The sequence below is a fragment of the Schistocerca cancellata genome, chromosome 11 (genome assembly GCF_023864275.1).
Source record: "Schistocerca cancellata isolate TAMUIC-IGC-003103 chromosome 11, iqSchCanc2.1, whole genome shotgun sequence".
Classification (NCBI taxonomy): domain Eukaryota; kingdom Metazoa; phylum Arthropoda; class Insecta; order Orthoptera; family Acrididae; genus Schistocerca; species Schistocerca cancellata.
Window position 1 is genome coordinate 12304709 of NC_064636.1, and position 19226 is coordinate 12323934.

General features: G+C 43.8%; 1 protein-coding gene and 1 non-coding gene across 2 annotated transcripts in view; one reads left to right on the plus strand and one right to left on the minus strand.

Annotated features, from left to right (window-relative positions):
- The window catches only part of LOC126108819 (neuralized-like protein 4), a 339970-nt gene that overhangs the window by 11711 nt on the left and 309033 nt on the right, over nucleotides 1-19226 (minus strand). Inside the window, exon 32 of the mRNA XM_049914183.1 lies at nucleotides 7048-7205. Within this exon, the coding sequence (XP_049770140.1) occupies nucleotides 7048-7205 (158 nt within the window). The remainder of the gene's footprint in view (nucleotides 1-7047; nucleotides 7206-19226) is intronic.
- Trnas-cga (transfer RNA serine (anticodon CGA)) lies at nucleotides 11294-11368 on the plus strand. The gene has a single exon. It is a non-coding gene; the product is annotated as a tRNA-Ser (tRNA).

Consider the following 19226-nt stretch of genomic DNA (forward strand, 5'->3'; position numbering starts at 1 on the left):
GCTGAACCGGCAGTGTCCAATTCTTAACCGGGCTAAAACGACCTCCTCCTGCCGAGAAGGGCGTGACAAGGACGTCCAAGCCACGGGAAGAGGTTTTAAGGCCCGAAGCTTGTTGTCGGTAAGTGCAGCCCAATCGGCATGCCACAGCGATAAGATGCGCAGACAAATGACCCTGCTAAAATCGGACGAAGGGACACAACAAGAAGCTGTCCGAGGCTGGAGGACCGCAGCCTTGGCCGCGGCATCTGCAGCTTCGTTCCCAGGGATACCGACATGGCCAGGAACCCACATAAAGCTAACCGGAGAACCGACATCCACCAGCTGCTGAAGAGAGCGTTGGATCCGGTGTACGAAAGGGTGAACCGGGTACGGATCACTGAGGCTCTGGATGGCGCTCAGAGAATCTGAGCAGATGACATAAGCAGAATGTCGGTGGCGGCAGATGTAAAGAACAGCCTGGTAGAGGGCAAAGAGCTCAGCTGTGAAGACCGAACAATGGCCATGGAGCCGGTATTTGAAACTTTGTGCCCCGACAATAAAGGAACACTCGACCCCGTCATTGGTCTTAGAGCCATCTGTATAAATGAAAGTCATGTTGATGAACTTCGAACGAAGTTCCAAAAAACGGGAGTGGTAGACCGAACCGGGGGTGACCTCTTTTGGGAGCGAGCTGAGGTCAAGGTGAACGCGGACCTGAGCCTGGAGCCAAGGTGGCGTGCGGCTCTCGCCCACTCGAAAGGTTGCAGGAAGTGAAAAATTAAGGTGTTGAAGGAGGCGACGGAAGCGAACGCCAGGGGGTAGCAGGGCAGAGACATACAACCCGTATTGACGGTCAAGAGAGTCGTCAAAAAAGGAAAGATAAGACGGATGGTCGGGCATTGACAGTAGCCGACAGGCATACTGACAAAGCAGTATATCCCGCCGGTAGGTGAGTGGCAATTCGCTAGCGTCAGCATGAAGACTCTCTACGGGACTGGTATAAAATGCTCCGATCGCAAGTCGTAAACCCCGATGTTGTATGGAGTTGAGGCGGCGTAAGATGGATGGCCGTGCAGAGGAGTATACGAAGCTCCCATAATCCAGCTTGGAGCGGACGATCGACCGATATAGACGAAGTAGGTCGGTTCGATCCGCTCCCCACGACATACCACTGAGAACACGGAGGACATTTAAAGAACGGGTACAACGGGCGGCCAAATATGACACATGTGGAGACCAGCTAAGTTTCCTGTCAAATGTAAGGCCTAAAAATTTGGTTGTCTCCACGATTGGGAGAGCAACGGGACCGAGTCGTAAGGACGGTGGGAGAAACTCTTTGTAGCGCCAGAAGTTAATACAGACCGTCTTCTCGGCAGAAAAACGGAAGCCATTGGCGACACTCCAGGAGTAAAGACGGTCAAGAGAACGCTGAAGACAGCGCTCCAGGACACGTGTACACTGCGCGCTGCAATAGATGGTAAAATCGTCCACAAAAAGAGAGCCTGATACATCAGCTGGGAGGCAATCCATTATTGGATTGACCGCGATGGTGAAGACAGCGACGCTCAAAACTGAGCCCTGTGGCACCCCATTCTCCTGGCGAAAGGTGTCGGACAGGACAGAACCCACACGTACCCTGAACTGTCGATCCATTAAAAAGGAACGAATAAAAAGAGGGAGGTGACCGCGAAGGCCCCATGTATGCATGGTGCGGAGAATGCCCGCCCTCCAACAGGTGTCGTAAGCCTTCTCCAAATCAAAGAACACAGCCGCGGTCGGGCACTTCCGCAAGAAGTTATTCATAATGAAGGTCGACAATGTAACCAGATGGTTAACAGCAGAGCGGCGCCTACGAAATCCACATTGTACATTGGTAAGTAGGCGTCGAGACTCGAGCAGCCAAACCAATCGAGAGTTAACCATTCGCTCCATCACTTTACAGACACAGCTGGTAAGCGAGATAGGTCGATAACTGGAAGGCAAGTGCTTGTCCTTCCCCGGCTTAGGAATCGGGACAACAATAGACTCGCGCCAGCATGCGGGAACATGTCCCTCAATCCAGATGCGATTGTATGTACGAAGAAGAAAACCTTTACCCGCAGGAGAAAGGTTCTTCAGCATCTGAATATGAATAGAATCAGGCCCTGGAGCGGAGGACCGTGATCGGCCAAGTGCGGCTTCGAGTTCCCGCATGGTGAATGGGGCATTATAACTTTCACAATTCGAGGAGCGGAAGTCAGGTGGCCTAGCCTCCTCTGCCTGTTTGCGGGGGAGGAAGGCAGGGTGGTAATGAGCGGAGCTCGAAACCTCTGCGAAAAAGCGGCCGAAGGCATTGGAGACAGCCTCAGGGGCCACAAGGACTTCATTCGCGATCTTCAAGCCAGAAACTGGGGAGTGGACCTTAGTGCCAGATAGCCGGCGCAGGCTACCCCAGACAACAGAAGAAGGAGTAAAACTGTTGAAGGTGCTTGTGAAAGCAGCCCAGCTGGCTTTCTTGCTTTCTTTAATAATACGACGACACTGAGCACGTAATCGTTTATAATTAATACAATTCGCCACTGTAGGATGGCGTTTAAAGGTGCGTAAAGCACGTCGACGAGCACGTAAAGCGTCTCTACATGCTGCGGTCCACCAGGGGACTGGTACGCGACGTGGAGAAGAAGTAGGGTGAGGGATGGAATATTCAGCAGCAGCAAGAATGACTTCCGTGAGGTGTGCGACCTGACGATCGCAGCTTGTGAAGGTTTGATCCTGAAAGGTCGCCCAGGAAGAGAAGAGCCCCCAGTCTGCCTTGGAGATGGTCCAACTAGAGGAGCACGGAGAGGGAGTATGCTGCAGGAGATGGATAACACACGGGAAGTGGTCGCTCGAATATGTATCAGCAAGTGCATACCACTCAAACCGGCGTGCAAGTTGGGGAGTACATATAGAGAGGTCTAAATGGGAATAGGTGTGAGATGTGTCCGAAAGAGAAGTAGGGGCGCCAGTATTGAGGCAGACAAGATTGAGCTGGTTGAAAAGGTCTGCTAACAAGGAGCCCCTCGGGCAGGATGCTGGAGAGCCCCAAAGGGGATGGTGGGCATTGAAGTCTCCAGTTAACAAAAATGGTGCAGGTAGCTGAGCAATAAGTTGCATCATGTCTGCCCTGGTAACGGCAGATGACGATGGAGTGTAAACAGTACAAAAGGAAAACGTAAAAGTGGGGAGAGTAATGCGGATGGCAACTGCCTGCAGGCCGGTGTGCAACGTGATGGGATCGTAGTAAATATCATCCCGGACCAGCAACATAACCCCTCCATGAGCTGGGATACCTACCACAGGGGGTAGGTCAAAACGCACAGAGGTGTAGTGTGCCAAGGCAATTTGATCGCATGGGCGTAGCTTCGTTTCCTGGAGGGCTACGACGAGCGGACGATGCAAGCGGAGCAGCAACTTCAAGTCCTCTCGGTTGGAGCGAATGCTGCGAATATTCCAGTTAATAAGTGCCATCGTAAGAAAAGGAAGATGAGAGAAGGGGTCACCTCGAAGGCCGCTTAGGGCCTGGCTTCGAGCGAGCACTGCCGCCGCTATCAGTAGGCGGACAGTCATCGTCCATGGGGTCTATAGGGTCATCGGCCATCTTGGGAGGATGGCCGGGAGGGGGAGCTTCCTCTGCCGGTGAACGGCCAGATGTACGGCTACCAGCGGTGCGGCCAGGCGAAACGAATGACGGCCTGGGGCGGCAACCGCTGGGTGGCGCAGGAGAAGAAATGCGCCGTGGCGGAGAAGGAGAACTGTGCTTCCTATGCGCCTTTTTGGAAGGACGTTTGGTGGAAGTACCGGTCGAAGGCTGGGAGGTCGAGGGACGGAGGAAGTCTGCACGGGATGGTTCCTTCTTGAAGGCCCGTGCATCTGACTTCGGGGTCTTCGACTTAGCAGAAGCTGAGGAAGGGGCTGGTGTCTGTGGGGTGATGGGAGGAAGAGGAGACGTCGACCGCGCGATCTTAGCACTGGCCGAACGGACGACCGTGGTGCTAAAGGTCAGATCGCATGTCTGGGTTGCTACCTCCCGGGTAGTCCGAGGAGAGGCGAGGACAGTACTGTATTTCCCCGCTGGGAGCAGCGTGGGCTTCCTACTAGCCAATAGCTTGCGAGCAGCCGAGGTGGACACTTTCTCTTTGACCCGAATTTCTTGGATACAGCGTTCTTCCTTATAGACAGGACAGTCGCGGGAGGATGCGGCATGGTCACCCTGACAGTTCACACAACGAGGAGACGGAGGTGGACAGTCACCCTCATGGGCATCCCTGCCACAGGTGACACATTTAGCCGCATTGGAACAAGACTGTCGAGTGTGATTGAAACGCTGACGCTGGTAGCAGCGCGTAGGTGTCGGGACATAGGGGCGAACAGAAATAACCTCGTAGCCCGCCTTGATGCGCGATGGCAGCTTAACACTATCGAAGGTCAAGAAAAGTGTCCGGGTCGGTACAAGGTCATTGTTGACCTTTTTCATGACCCGATGGACAGCCGTCACGCCCTGCTCAGCGAGGAAAGATTGAAGCTCCTCGTCAGTCAATCCGTCAAGGGAGCTAGTATAGACTACACCACGAGACGAATTCAAAGTTCGGTAGGCCTCCACCCGGACAGGGAACGTGTACAGGAGGGTGGCCCGAACCAGTTTTTGTGCCTGAAAGGCACTCTCAGTTTCTAGTAATAAGGTGCCGTTACGCAACCTGGTACAAGATTTGACAGATCCGGCTATGGCATCTACGCCCTTCTGAATAACGAAAGGGTTGACAGAGGAAAAATCCTTTCCGTCCTCAGATCGAGAAACAACGAGGAACTGTGGGGCAGGTGGTAGTACTTTTGTCACTGGTGGCTGGTCACGTTTCCGTTTTTGGGCAGAAGTCGAGAGAGATGGAGTGGAATCCATTGCGGAGGAATCCCCCATGATTGCCAGCGTCTCCGATGGCGCGCTCCTTCCTTGTGGGGACCCTCTCAGAGGGCACTCCCGCCTTAGGTGAATGTTTACACCTCAGGTCACACCTCCCGAGAAACAGACGGAGGGACCAATCGGCATGGTCAGAAGGTATCAGCTCAGGCAATCACCCCTCCCCGGGCCTGGCCTTTACCAGGGGGTACGCGCGTGCCTTACATGTCTACCCAGGGCGGGGACTTACGCGTTACCCCGTCACCGGCTACGCGTGCGAACGCGTGGGTCGGCCTTCAGGCACGCACAGGGAGGAAGGAAGAAGAGGAAAAAGAAGAGAGAGAGGGAGAAAGAGGACAGACTGTCTCAAACGCCAAGGCGGAGACCAGAGAAGGCAAGGAGAAGGAGGCAATGAGAAGGCAAGGAGAAGAAGGCAATGAGAAGGCAAGGAGAAAAAGGCAATCAGAAGGCAAGGAGTAAAAGGCAATGAGAAGGCAAGGAGAAAAAGGCAATGAGAAGGCAAGGAGAAATCAAGGGAAAGAGTAAGGAAGACAGTGAGGTGGAGAAGAGCAAAGAAAGGAACCAACAAAAGGAAGGAAGAGACGAGAAGTGAAAAACCAAAAAGACCACGATTATAGGTCATGGAACCGTCCGTCTCGGGACGCAGGCGCTAACTACCCCCGTGAGGGGGATGGACTCCTTTTAGTCGCCTCTTACGACAGGCAGGAATACCTCGGGCCTATTCTAATCCCCGGACCCGCAGGGGGCTTTAATGTGTGTGTTATCTATTGTCTGGTAAAATTTCTTTTGGTTTGTGTTGAATGTTTGGTTTCGTTTCCTTCTGTTTTCACTTTTTTTGTATCTTCTAAGTCGTTTGGCCAATGCTTGTAATTTCTGATTCTTTTCATTTAACTGCTCTATCGGTCCTTGTTGTGAGATTTTACCTAACCTTTTTCGTTTTTTGTCAGATATTTCATTTCTTATAAATTGTGTTAGCTGTCCGATGTCTTTTCTCAGTTTTTCTATTCTGATCTGTAGCCTGTGTTGCCATGCTGGTTTTGTGGGTTTCTTCTGTGTCTTGGTTGGTTCTGATCTCTGCCTAGTGTGTATATTTAGTGTAGTGAGTGCTCCTGTATAAATCAGTAGTTGTAACTCTTCCATAGTTGTATTTTCATTTATTTCGTTGTGTATGATTGTGCTGATAGTTGTTATTGTTGTTTCGACTTGTGGGTTATTTGGCAGTCTATGCAAGAATGGTCTAATGTCTGTATATGTGTCTTTGTATTCTATATTTGTCAGCTGAAATTTTTCTTCTATATCTAACATGTGTGTCACTTCGTGTTCTATTTGTGCTTGTTCTTGTGGCTGTCTTCAGATTTCGTTTTCCTCTGATTGTTTAATTGATGCGTGTTGTTCTTTGTTTGTTTGCTCTGGGATGTTTGAGTCCATTACTGTATTTTCTTCTTCTTCTGATTGCACATTATTTTGTTCCAATATTTGTTGTACTTGTTGTTTGATGTTTTCTAATTCTGACTGAGGTATCCTGTTATTTTTTATTATTACAGGGATCTGATCAGCTAGTCGTTGTTCTGTTAAAAATTTTAATTCTGGGTATCTGGTAATAAATGTTGTGTATACTTGTGATCTGTATCCAGTTGTGTTTGTTCGTAAGTTTGTTGCTTGGTAATAACAGAACACGAGGTATCGGTTAACTTCATCTGACCCCCTCATCCTCTGTCTTTGTTTTCCTTCTAGAGTGGTTGCAGGAAGCATATCCTGCAAAACACCTCTATTTGGATTTAAATTATTTTCCAGTTGGCTAGCAGTGTCGTTACCACTGTGGGCGGGCACAGGGTTCAAGCGTCATCCCTGACCATGACGGCGCTTGTCCAAGGCTTCTTTAGTTCTGTCCTGAACCAACTAATCACACTAAAACGGGGGTTAGCCCTATTAGTGGTTTGTTCTTTTCGTCGCCTTTTACGACTGGCAGAACATACCAGAGGCCTATTCTTTTCCCAGGCCTCCACGGGTATTATTATTATTATTATTATTATTATTATTAAAGAGTACCTCTGTATTGTGAAACATTCTTTACTCACTGGACGGCCCCGGTGAATGCACACATCTGACTATTTTCCTCAGCCGGCGAGTCTCACCTGGCAGCAACAGCTCGCCGCGGTCCAGCACCTGCCGCACGTCGCCGAGGCGTGCGCCCCAGAAGGCGACGTGCCAACCCGCGCACGGCTGCGGCAGCGCGCCCGCGCTGTCGCCGCCCTCCTGGGGAGACGGCTTCGGCCGCCTCTTCAGGGGGAACCTGTCGGCAGGAGGGTGCGGTGTGAGGGCCGGGCCGTGTGGCTGTTGTCGAGACTCCGGCACTTACCAGGAGTGGCTCCGGTGGTCGGATCGACTTTTTGAAACTGTCCGAACGGTGACGTAGGTCGACGTCCCGGGTATCCCACCCTGCGGACACTCGTGTGCGTGAGTAATAGGAAAAAAAAAAATTCGATTTTGAGTGATGTTCTACCAGTTTAAATAAAGAATGTTACAGAGACTGGTTATGTAGTCCAGTGGTTCAGGTACAGTCTTCACGTGCAAAATATTCCTGCTTTCAATCTTGTCAGATGCTATGAAATTTTTAAAATTGTTATAAAATTACATTTCGGCCAAAGTCATTTTGATATTTCTCTTCCTCTGTAGGATCATTTCAATCCCTGTATTAAGTTCTCCATTTGCTCTCTTTTCTTCTAACGATTCTTTCTCCGCTCGGAATCTTTTTTCCGGTGATTTTAATTATTTTTATGCTGTAACTTTCATTTAATTTCCTCCATTTTATCGTCCTCTATTTTTGTCTTGTCATCTTATTTTAGTCCGTGTTACTGCACACATTATTTCTATTCCTCATTTTGTCTGAATTTCTTTTTTGCTTACAGACTCTTCTCTTGTTTACATCTTCACCTGCATTATTTTGTCCACAGTGCAATAAGAATTCACATTTTAAATGTTTGTTTGATATAAATAAGGGAGAGAGAAAGAGTACATATTCCAACAAAAATTCATTTTTGATTACAGTGCAAAGTCACTATAAATAGATTATTTTCTATTTGTTTTTAACCAATAGATCAGCATTTTCAAATGTTTACATATTATTAGAGATAAATAATAAGAATTAAATTCACATGGACAAAGATTACAAGTGGAAAAACAATGTTAAGAAAAGAAAAGAGTGTGATTGGAAAGTTTATACGGTGATTAAAATGATGTGACTTCTGATTACTCTCAAATGAGTGCCCACCAGGCTGAGTGCCTAGGACCTTAACTACATAACTGTACAGACGGTTTCAGCAAGTCGATCCCACTACTGGGTACCTCTCCTCGTTAGTGTACAGGTCACCCAGCCAATCTAACAATCGTGTCAAATTATTCTTATATTATTAATTCACCGTCGCCTACGTGCCGAGTAAGGTCGATGTCTCGGCAAAGGGTCTCTCTTCCCCTGGAATCATGACAATTAGTATCAAGTGAGATTTTCATAAGACTTGAAAATTTTACAAATATAGGCAACTCGCTTTAAATGTTTGGAACTGCAAAACTGTGCACTTCAATATTATACGGACAAGTCACAATTTGAATCGGACAGCTCACACAAACTCCTGGGTGTAAAAATGTGTCAGGATGTGAAATGGAAGGTCACTCTGGTACGACATACCGTCCATTCAGAACAAAACTTTTCACTCCTTCCTCTCAGACAGACGAAAAATGTGCGTGTAAAAACATCGAGACGAGAACTTCCCACAGCGCACTCTGCACTCTCGCGTACGTGCAGTTGCGGCGAGAGAAGCACGAGCACAGAGAGTCGTCGAGGCATGGCAGTTGTCGAGGATCTCTGCCCGCGGTGGTCGAGTCACTCCGACTCGGCACCCCAGCTCTGCAAAGTCCCGGGAGGCACGGAGCGAGAGGCAGTGCCGACAGTGACGACGTGTGGGAGCAGTCGAACAGAGCTTAACAAAACTCCCGTCCTGCCTACAGAGACGATTGTATCTAACAATTTATGTGAGTTACGAGTTGAAAAGAGATCTGTCCACCCGCAACTGTAAAATGTTCTTACACAATGGTTCTCAAATATGTTGTTGTTGTGGTCTTCAGTCCTGAGACTGGTTTGATGCAGCTCTCCACAGTACTCTATCGTGTGCAAGCTCCTTCACCTCCCAGTACCTACTCCAACCTACATCCTTCTGAATCTGCTTAGTGTATTCATTTCTTGGTCTCCCTCTACGATTTTTACCCTCCACGCTGCCCTCCAATACTAAATTGGTGATCCCTTGATGCCTCAACACATGTCCTACCAACCAATCCCTTCTTGTCAAGTTGTGCCACAAACTCCTCTTCTCCCCAATTCTATTCAATACCTCCTCATTAGTTATGTGATCTACCCATCTAACCTTCAGCATTCTTCTGTAGCACCACATTTCAAAAGCTTCTATTCTCTTCTTGTCTAAACTATTTATCGTCCACGTTTCACTTCCATACATGGCTACACTCCATACAAATACTTTCAGAAACGACTTCCTGACACTTAAATCTATACTCGATGTTAAGAAATTTCTCTTCTTCAGAAACTCTTTCCTTGCGATTGTCGGTCTACATTTTATATCCTCTCTACTTCGACCATCATCAGTTATTTTGCTCCCCAAATAGCAAAACTACTTCACTACTTTAAGTGTCTCATTTCCTAATCTAATTCCCTCAACATCACCCGACTTAATTCGACTACATTCCATTATCCTCGTTTTGCTTTTGTTGATGTTCATCTTATATCCTCCTTTCAAGACACTGTCCATTCCGTTCAACTGCTCTTCCAAGTCCTTTGCTGTCTCTGACAGAATTACAATGTCATCGGCGAACCTCAAACTTTTATTTCTTCTCCATGGATTTTAATTGCTACTCCAAATTTTCTTTTGTGTCTCACTCCCTTCTCAACCACTGCTTCCCTTTCGTACCCCTCTTACTCTTGTAACTGCCGTATGGTTTCTGTACAAATTGCAAGTAGTCCTTCTCTCCATGTATTTTACTCCTCCCTTTTGAAGAGAGTATTCCAGTCAAAATTGTCAAAAGCTTTATCTAAGTCTATAAATGCTAGAAACGTAGGTTTGCCTTTCCTTAATCTATCTTCTAAGATAAGTCTTAGGTCAGTATTGCCTCGCACGTTCCAAAATTTCTACGGAATCCGAATTGATCTTCCCCAAGGTCCACTTCTACCAGTTTTTCCATTTTTATGTAAAGAATCCATGTTAGTATTTTGCAACTGTGACTTATTAAACTGATAGTTTTATAATTTTCACACCTGTCATCACCTGCTTTCTTCGTAATTGGAATTATTATATTCTTCTCGAAGTCTGAGGGTATTTCGCCCATATCACGAAATATACAGGAGTTATTTAAGGGGTTTGGAGCTCTCTTACAGCCCCGGACCCTCTGCAGATGGTGAAGAAGTCACACACCACAATTTTGTGGTACTCCACAGCAAGTCCATTACTTCGAGAAACTCTGAGAAAAACAACTGTAAAAAAAAAAAAAAAAAAGATATAATTAATGTACAAGTTATCACAAATAGCATCAGGGTGAGACATCATTCGGAAGGTTCATATGGGCTCAGTCCAGCTACACAATTTGCCAGTTACACTCTGTTGGAAAGGCTGGCAGGATTCTTGGAAAATACTGCAGATCTAGAAAGGAGACTGCCTACAATACACTCTTTCAATCCACCTGAGAACAGTGCCCAAGTGTGTGGGATTCGTACAAACAGGGATGAAGTAGCAGGTACTAAACATACACGAGACAACTTCGAGAAGTACGTTACACATTAACGCCGGGCCGAGTAACTTTTATTGAATGCTGCACTGCACCTCAAAGTGACACAAGAACACAATATTAATTTTGAACACAGACATCACATCTCTGTAAACGACATCTGAACGTTCTACCAACTGAAACTTCCTGGCAGATTAAAGCTGTGTGCCAGACAGAGACTCGAACTCGGGACCTTTGCCTTTCGCGGGCAAGTGCTCCACCAACTGAGATACCCGAGCACGACTCACGCCCCGTCCTCACAGCTTTACTTCTGCCAGTACCTCGTCTCCTACTTTCCAAACTTTACGGAAGCTCTCCTGTGAACCTTGAGAACTAGTACTCCTGAAAGAAAGGATATTGCGGAGACATGGCTTAGCCACAGCCTGGGGAATGTTTCCAGAATGAGATTTTCACTCTGCAGCGGAGTGTGCGCTGATACGAAACTTCCTGGCAGATTAAAACTGTGTGCCGGACCGAGACTCAAACTCGGGAAACTTGGAAGGTAGGAGACGAGGTACTGCCAGAAGTAAAGCTGTGAGGACGGGGCGTGAGTCGTGCTCGGATAGCTCAGTCGGTAGAGCACTTGCCCGCGAAAGGCAAAGGTCCCGAGTTCGAGTCTCGGTCCGGCACACAGTTTTAATCAGCCAGGAAGTTTCATATCAGTGCACACTCCGCTGCAGAGTGAAAATCTCATTCTGTTCTACCAACTGTTGAATTCTCTGACATTAGAAATCCCCTCCTGTGTCAGCGAGCCATTCCAGGACCACTGTACGAATACCCTTACTGTCAGAACACCCGTTTGCCCCTCGACATTCTCTTAGCTTGCCAAAAAGGTGGAAATTACACAGTCCAAAGTCTGGATTTCGCGACCGGCACTGCACGAGCGCGTGTGTGTGGCGTCGGCAAATTGTCAACGTCGGTTCACTACGGCCGGACGCGACACTGCATTTCGTCCACACACTGCCAGCGTTTCGCGGTGAACCCGTGCGCCGTTTAGAAGTTTCACCCACAAGAAACTCACTGTACCGCACACTCTGACTGCCGCACCATTTCAGTTGCACACTGTGACGAGCCCGTTACCTGTGCCGCAGCAAAACTGCGTCTGCAGGAAATCGGAAACGCTTGCTCTTCCGACAGTGCGCCGGCTGCTCTTTTTGCGCAGTGGTCTCTGTGAGGACTGACGGGTAGCTTACTTTACGGAGCACGAATGTCCTATAAATGGCAGTATGGGTTTCTCTGGCCTGCAGGAGATCGTCGTGCATGTGCTCGAACCTGAACTGGTCTGTGGGGAAGTAAAACAAATCTGTGAACAAAACTGGTAACCTTAACTCAAGTCATTAAAATACGCACCGTATTTCCTCGCGAAATGAGCCGAAGAAATGAATAACATAAACGAGACTGGAAATACATTACTCTGTTCTGCCAGAAAGCAAATAAATTGACGAATCAATAAACGAAATGTGAAGGAATAACTGAGTTGAAATAGTGATCAAATAGAATTTTTCTCAATATTTCAGTCAAGTGACCAAACCGTCAACTGAAGCCCAATTTAAGGTGCAACTATCTGGTCACTGTCAACTACGTGAGACAGGGGCGCCAGACACGCCGGCGTGTAAACTGCCCACTCACCACATCGTGACCAGTTTGGCCACACTGACAATCGGATCACAGTGCCGAGTGTAGAGTGTAGAGTTTTAATGTGTAGAGCACAGTAAAGACGGCACACGTATAAAAATGGAATGGTGACACCATCTGCTAACATGGCGGCTATACTTTCATTACACTGTTTCATCATCATCATCATCATCATCATCATCATCATCTTGGACAGTTTCCAGCCTCTGACCGGGTTTGTTTGGAACGCAAGCTTCTCCATCGTCTTCCGTCTTGCCACCATCTCTCTGCCTTCACCTCGGTGCAGTCTTCTCCTTTCTTCTGGACGCATTCCTCCACTCCTTTCAGCCATCTGTCTCTCCATCTTCCTCTCGATTTCTTTCGTTCCAGTCTCATCTTGTGTATTCTCCCGGGTATCCTCTTCTCCTCAATTCACTTAACGTGTCCATACCATCTCAGCCTCGATTTCTTTATCTCCTCCTGTAATGCTTCCACCTTCATTAACTCTCTGATCCTCTCATTTCTTAACCCGTCTATCTTTGTCACTCCAGTACTGTTCCTAAAGAATTTCATCTCATCTCCATAGCTTCTACTTTGCTTTTCTCTCTTCCTTTCATAACCAAGGTTTTGGATGCATATGTCAGGATTGGGACATAGTAGACCGGTATATAACCTTTGTACTCTGTCCGTGATCAATCACATTACACAAGTAGATTTTCTGTCTTCTTAATGTCGTTTTTATTGTGTGCTCTATTTTCGAGACACATGACGGAGGTCGTATTTTCACGAAACACGGCGAAGGTTGCACGAAGATTTGATATTTTTTCTCTAAATACTGTTTGGTCTTTGTATGTATATAAAGCGTGGGACAGAGCAACTTGCTTATTTACAAATTCGATTAAAAAAGTATGCAGATGTATTATATACACTTAATACTTTGAACAACACAAAGTACAACACTTAAATTTTACTTTTACACAGTTTCAAAGATATCATCACCCAAATGGCATCAATTATTTTCAATACACTGCGTTAATTGAACTCTGAAGTTTCCTTCAACTCTTTCCGGCATATTGACGTGCGTGTTGCCGACAGCTCGACAAGTGTTGTCCTTCAGCTGAACAATGGTCCTGGGAAAAATCCCTGCAAACTAGTTGTTTTATACAGCCCCATAAAAAATAGTCTTAAGAGGCTAAACCGGGCAACTGTGCTGGGCAATGCAAATAATATGCACCTACCATCTAACAGTGAAATCACAAATACCGACAAATGTTAAGGGCCTCTTAAGATTGTAGTTTCCCTGCTCAGTTACAAGCAAAAATATTTACAGACACACTAAAGTTTTACGAGGTGCCTCATTTTAATTCACGTCGGTTAATTCGGTTACGCGCTAAGTAAAGCTGGCCACTTACCTCGAGACCACGAGGTAAGTAGCGCTGCCGTACACAGTTAGACGGTGCGAGAGGTGGGACAACTTTACTGCTCGTCTTCAAGTACTGACAACTTGTGGGCTCGAGTGACTCGTGGCGATCAGTCGGTATAAATTTTGATGCGAAAGTAACACCGATTTATGCATACACATTTCAGAGATACTTGTCTCAAAATGTGGTACTTAGGTATATTTGTAGCAAGAAACACACAGTTAATGAATACTGTTGTAATACAAAGCAGTGGTTAGAAGAAAACTAGCTTTTAAATCAGCTTCCAAACTTTTGTGACGATGTCTCGTATTCGGTTGTGCATTTAAATGTACATTTTCAACTATTAATCAAACTCATTTCCACACACACATAAAACGTTGTAATGGTACTTTGACTTCCGCAAAGTTATAATTTACGATCGCGCACGCAGAAGAGCGCTGCGCCAGCGACCGATTTTATAAATAATTTTGTTCTCTTTTTTTTTTTACTTTTGCGTAGTTTTTTGTTTTTAAGAACTAAAGGAGGACTCTCTCTCTCTTGTCTTGATACGAAAGACGTGTATTTTCCCGCTGTGTTGAATGTGCTTTTGGTGAAAATTAAAATTACATGTCAAAGTGATGTTGTTTCAATAGTTAATGAGAAGAAGAGATAAAATAAAAAGGTAACACTACAATTGGCGTCCTGGTGACAGGACGTGCAATCTTCGGATTTGATACAAGTGCAGTTAGGATTTGATACAAGTGCAGTTTGGATTTGATACAAGTGCAGTTTGGATCTGATACAAGTGCAGTTTGGATCTGATACAAGTGCAGTTATTATAAATTTTGGCTATCAGAAAATGAATTTGGACTAAGTCTCATTCATTTCAATTGTAATGTTACGTGCATGAAATTTACAACAATATTGTTTTCCCTGTTATTAATTTGTGTTAATTTTCATTTTCATGTTGAGGAAATTAATTTGGTAAAAAAAAAAAAAAAAAAAAAAAAAAAAAAAAAAAAAAAAAAAAAAAAAGAAGGGGGGGAAAAAGGATAACGTTCCATAAAATAATTTGCACGGACGCGAAAGAAAAATTTGGGATTGAAAACTATATATTTGACGCTACATTTGCAACATAAGACTGAAAAAAAAAAAATGGTGAGTATAGCAATTTACATTTTTTCCAGTTTCAAGCAGCCATCTGTACTTCCTTTATTCCGATCCATTTATTTCGAAATTATTTTTTCAATTTGTAGTTAAAATTGATTTACTACTATTATTGCAAATGATAAGTGAAGAGCATATTCACAGTCATTTATTTGTGAGAGGGAAATTTCAGTGCCAATTTTATAATTCAATTTCTAATTAGAAATCATATAGAAATATCCATTTCCATAAGAGAAATTTCAGATTTCAACATATCGTATTTAAAAAAAATTTTTTTACCATTGGAAAATTTTATTTGCAATTAATTATGAAAATCGCAAGATGGACGCTAAACGCGTAGAAATTGTTTCCGCGGACGAGCTTAGTGAAAGTGACTCATTGCAAAACATGTCCGACAGTCAAATGAATATTGAACTTAATAGGGAGGATGTTCAAGACATAATTTTACCGGATCGATTAAGACAACAACCCCTATATTTAAACAGATATACAGGCGAATGGAGAGTGAGTACTACGCGACAAAACGTGACATTGACAACGTCAACGTCAGAACCAGACATCAATCAGACACGAAAAAATGACGAAACTAAAACACAGGACTCTGACATGCTCAACCAGATTCTGAAGTTACTTGGTGACCAAAACAGAAAATTTGACACTTTAGACAAAAGATTTGACGCTTTAGACGAGAAAAATGACAATTTAGAACGTGACATTGGGAAATTTGACACTAAATTCGATGAACTGACACGGGACATGAAACAAAATTTTGAAAAACAATCGAGACAAATTGCCGACTTGACAGAAACCACCAGTAGTCTTGGAAGGAAATTTACTGACTTATCAGACAAGGTTACGAGACAAGAAAAGGTATTTGTGGAATTCAGTGACGAGACAAAAACTGACTTACAAAGATGTAATGAGAAATTGTTAACAGTAGTTTTTGAACAACAGAAAACCAGTACCCAAGTTGACGAATTACGACAGTCACACAATTCCGTAAAAACAAACCAAGAACACTTAGACCTGACGATTACAGACCTTTCAGACCGATTAAATGATGTAACATTGGAGCAGAAATCCTTACAGGAAAAGTTAGAAAAGCTTGAAGACAGAGCAGATGTAGCATCTTTAAAGAATAACACAACTCTAGCAGAAAAACTTGTACATGAATGCAAATTATGTGATGATTATTTAGATGAGAAGTTTGAGACAATGACACAGATCATTTTAGATAAGACAAAGGAACAAGTAAAGGGAGAAACAGATAATATTCAGAAAGAGGTACGTAAACTTAAAGAGAATGTAATACCAAGTTCGTCAGTGATACCAAAACCCATAACAGACAACCAAAACATAAATGAGACTCATAATAATGCTAGACCCAGCACACAGCCGAAAATAGAATTACCAATGAGTAATACAAATCTCAATGAACCATTTTCAATGCTACCACAGAATCAAAATTACTATCAGACATCACCACATACTATGCACAGTTCGACACAAAATGCAGGACCCATAATACCATCGGGAGTAGCTGATGAAACATTAGTACGACATGGATACTTTCAGACATTTTCGTGTGATGAGAAAGACAAAGTGCATCCGATTGTTTTTATCCGCTCTTTTGATGGTATTTTCCCGAGACATTGGTTAGAAGCCGACAAAATTCGATATGTTACAAATTTGTTACGTGGAAGAGCAGCTAAGTGGGGAGCAGCAATTAAAAGACGATGTTTAACATTTGAACAGTTTGAACAAGCATTTCTTGAGGAATTCTGGTCGATCACAGAACAGCAAAGTTTAAAACGAGAAGTATACAATCCAGAAATTTACAACCCGAAGAAAGAGACTTTACGTCAATACTTTGAACGCTATCTAGACAAAACATTATATTGGACAAAACCAGCAGATTTACCAGATGTAATTAGAACACTTAAAAGCCACTTACCATTTCCTTACCGTGATAAATTAATAGGAGTGTCCGAGGACAACATAAAGAATTTTTTCAGTTATGTTGATGAGATAGATGTTGTTTACAGAGATGAGATCAGGAATTTCAATCAATTGTATCCGATCCATCCAAGCAATTCGCGTACGCACAACAGAAATGACAGAGGCTATTGGAATCCGCCTCCGACACCACAACAAAACACTCAAAGAAACAATTCACACTACACTGGGACAAATCCATTCAATATTAGGAGAAACAACTCGCAGCATTGGCAAGGAAACAGTAATTATTACTATAATGGTTATCCGAACAATAATTACAATCAGAACAATAACAGTTATATTCAAAATAACAACAACAGAAGAAGGAACCGAAATTATAGAGATCAAAGAGAGGATAACAGGTACCATCCAGGATATTTTCAGAGAAACAACATCCAACAACATCCAAACATGTATTGCAGGAATAACAGTAATGACAACACCAGTTACAGTCATGGGCGAAATAATGTATGGGGAAATCACAATGGACAACCGCCACGACACATGCAATACAGCAACCCTCAATTTGTACCTAACGGAACTCCCAATGCGACGCGGGGTAACGTCAACAACCAAACAGCTGATACTTGGGTGACGCGCAACAGAAATGTAAATATTATTGAGTTGGGCAATGAACCCAACCCGCAGCAACAACCGAATTTGCCGGAAAACGAACGACGACCGAGCTAAGCGCTCGAGTTACGGTCAGTAGGGAGCAGAGCGCAACGGAACCGACGATTTGTTTTCTCCGATATGATGACAGTAAGAAAATAGAAAAGGAATTATATCAGGATGTAGATTTTAGTAGTACTAGTAAAACAAAGAAGATTATTCAGGCTATAACACGAGTTATGATTGGTAGTTATGAAGTGGAAGTAATGTTAGATACAGGAGCAGCAGCAAGTGTCATTTCAATGTCCTTATATAATGAACTCAAACAAATAATGAACATACAAACATTGCCAGTACAGAATTGTCACATTATAAGTGCCACCGGTAACAAATCAAAGAATGTGAAATTTCAAGTGCTAATTAACTTCACATTTTCAAATATACCACTCAATTACGGTTTTCTGGTAGTAGACAAATTAGTTATGCATTGCATATTAGGAATTGACTTTTTGAATGAATATCAAGCAATCATAGATTTAGGAAAAGGGAAATGTCATTTAACCGTAAACCAACAACAACTGACAATAGAGTTAACACAGGGTAAAAACTTAAACAGATTTTAAAATTTTACTCATGTGTGACGGTACATTTGCACCTTACTACAAAAACATGTGCAGGATGTTAGCCATATTGCAGGACAATGATCCCAGGTGGATCCAGATAAAGAATAAATTACGTGCAGGAACAGACCCACATCTTGAAAAATATTACACGTTACACAAAGAAGTATTATTTCACCGACGAAACCCTGAATCACAGCATTGGTGTGTTTGCTTACCTGAAGCTCATGTTGATGATTTTATTTTATTTACACACAGAACTTGGGGACACTATGGTGTAACCAAATGTACAGATAAGATTATACAATATTGCTACTTTCCAAATTTAAGGCGAAGAGTATTGAGTAATATTAGGAAATGCATCATATGTCAGAAAGCAAAATATTCTAATCGCACAAGCATGAATGAATTGCACCCAATCATACCTAAGAGGCCATTACAGCTAATTTCTTTAGATATTGCAGGACCCTATCCACAAGCACGTGGAGGAATGAAATACATCCTTGCTGTGTTAGATGTTTTCACAAAGTATTTAAAATTATATGCTTTACGTTCAGTTTCTACCACTGCTATTACCAGACGTCTATTAACAGATTATTTTGTAAGAATAGGAAAACCTGAAGTTATGATCACGGATAATGCAGCATATTTTACCAGTTTAAAATGGAAGACATTTATTGAAGAACAGAATGTTAAACATATTTTAATTTCAAGATTTCACGCAGCAGGTAACCCAGTAGAAAGAACATTTTGAGAATTTGGACAGTTTATGAGAACACACACACCAGAGAAGCACACAAAATGGGTAGAATACCTAGCACCATTTGAACAAATAGTGAACAATTTAACTCACATTTCTACTGGATACACACCAACTGAATTAATTAAGAATAAAACAGAAATAAATGAATGGACAGACCCTCTACCTAAATTTACAGCAACAACAAATCATGTTAGTTTAGAAGAAAAGGTAAGACAAGCTTACACAACATTATGTGACAAAGCTAAGGAAAGAAAGCAGAAATATGACAGAGGTGTCAGGAAAGCACAAACATTTCAAGTTGATGAGTTAGTTTT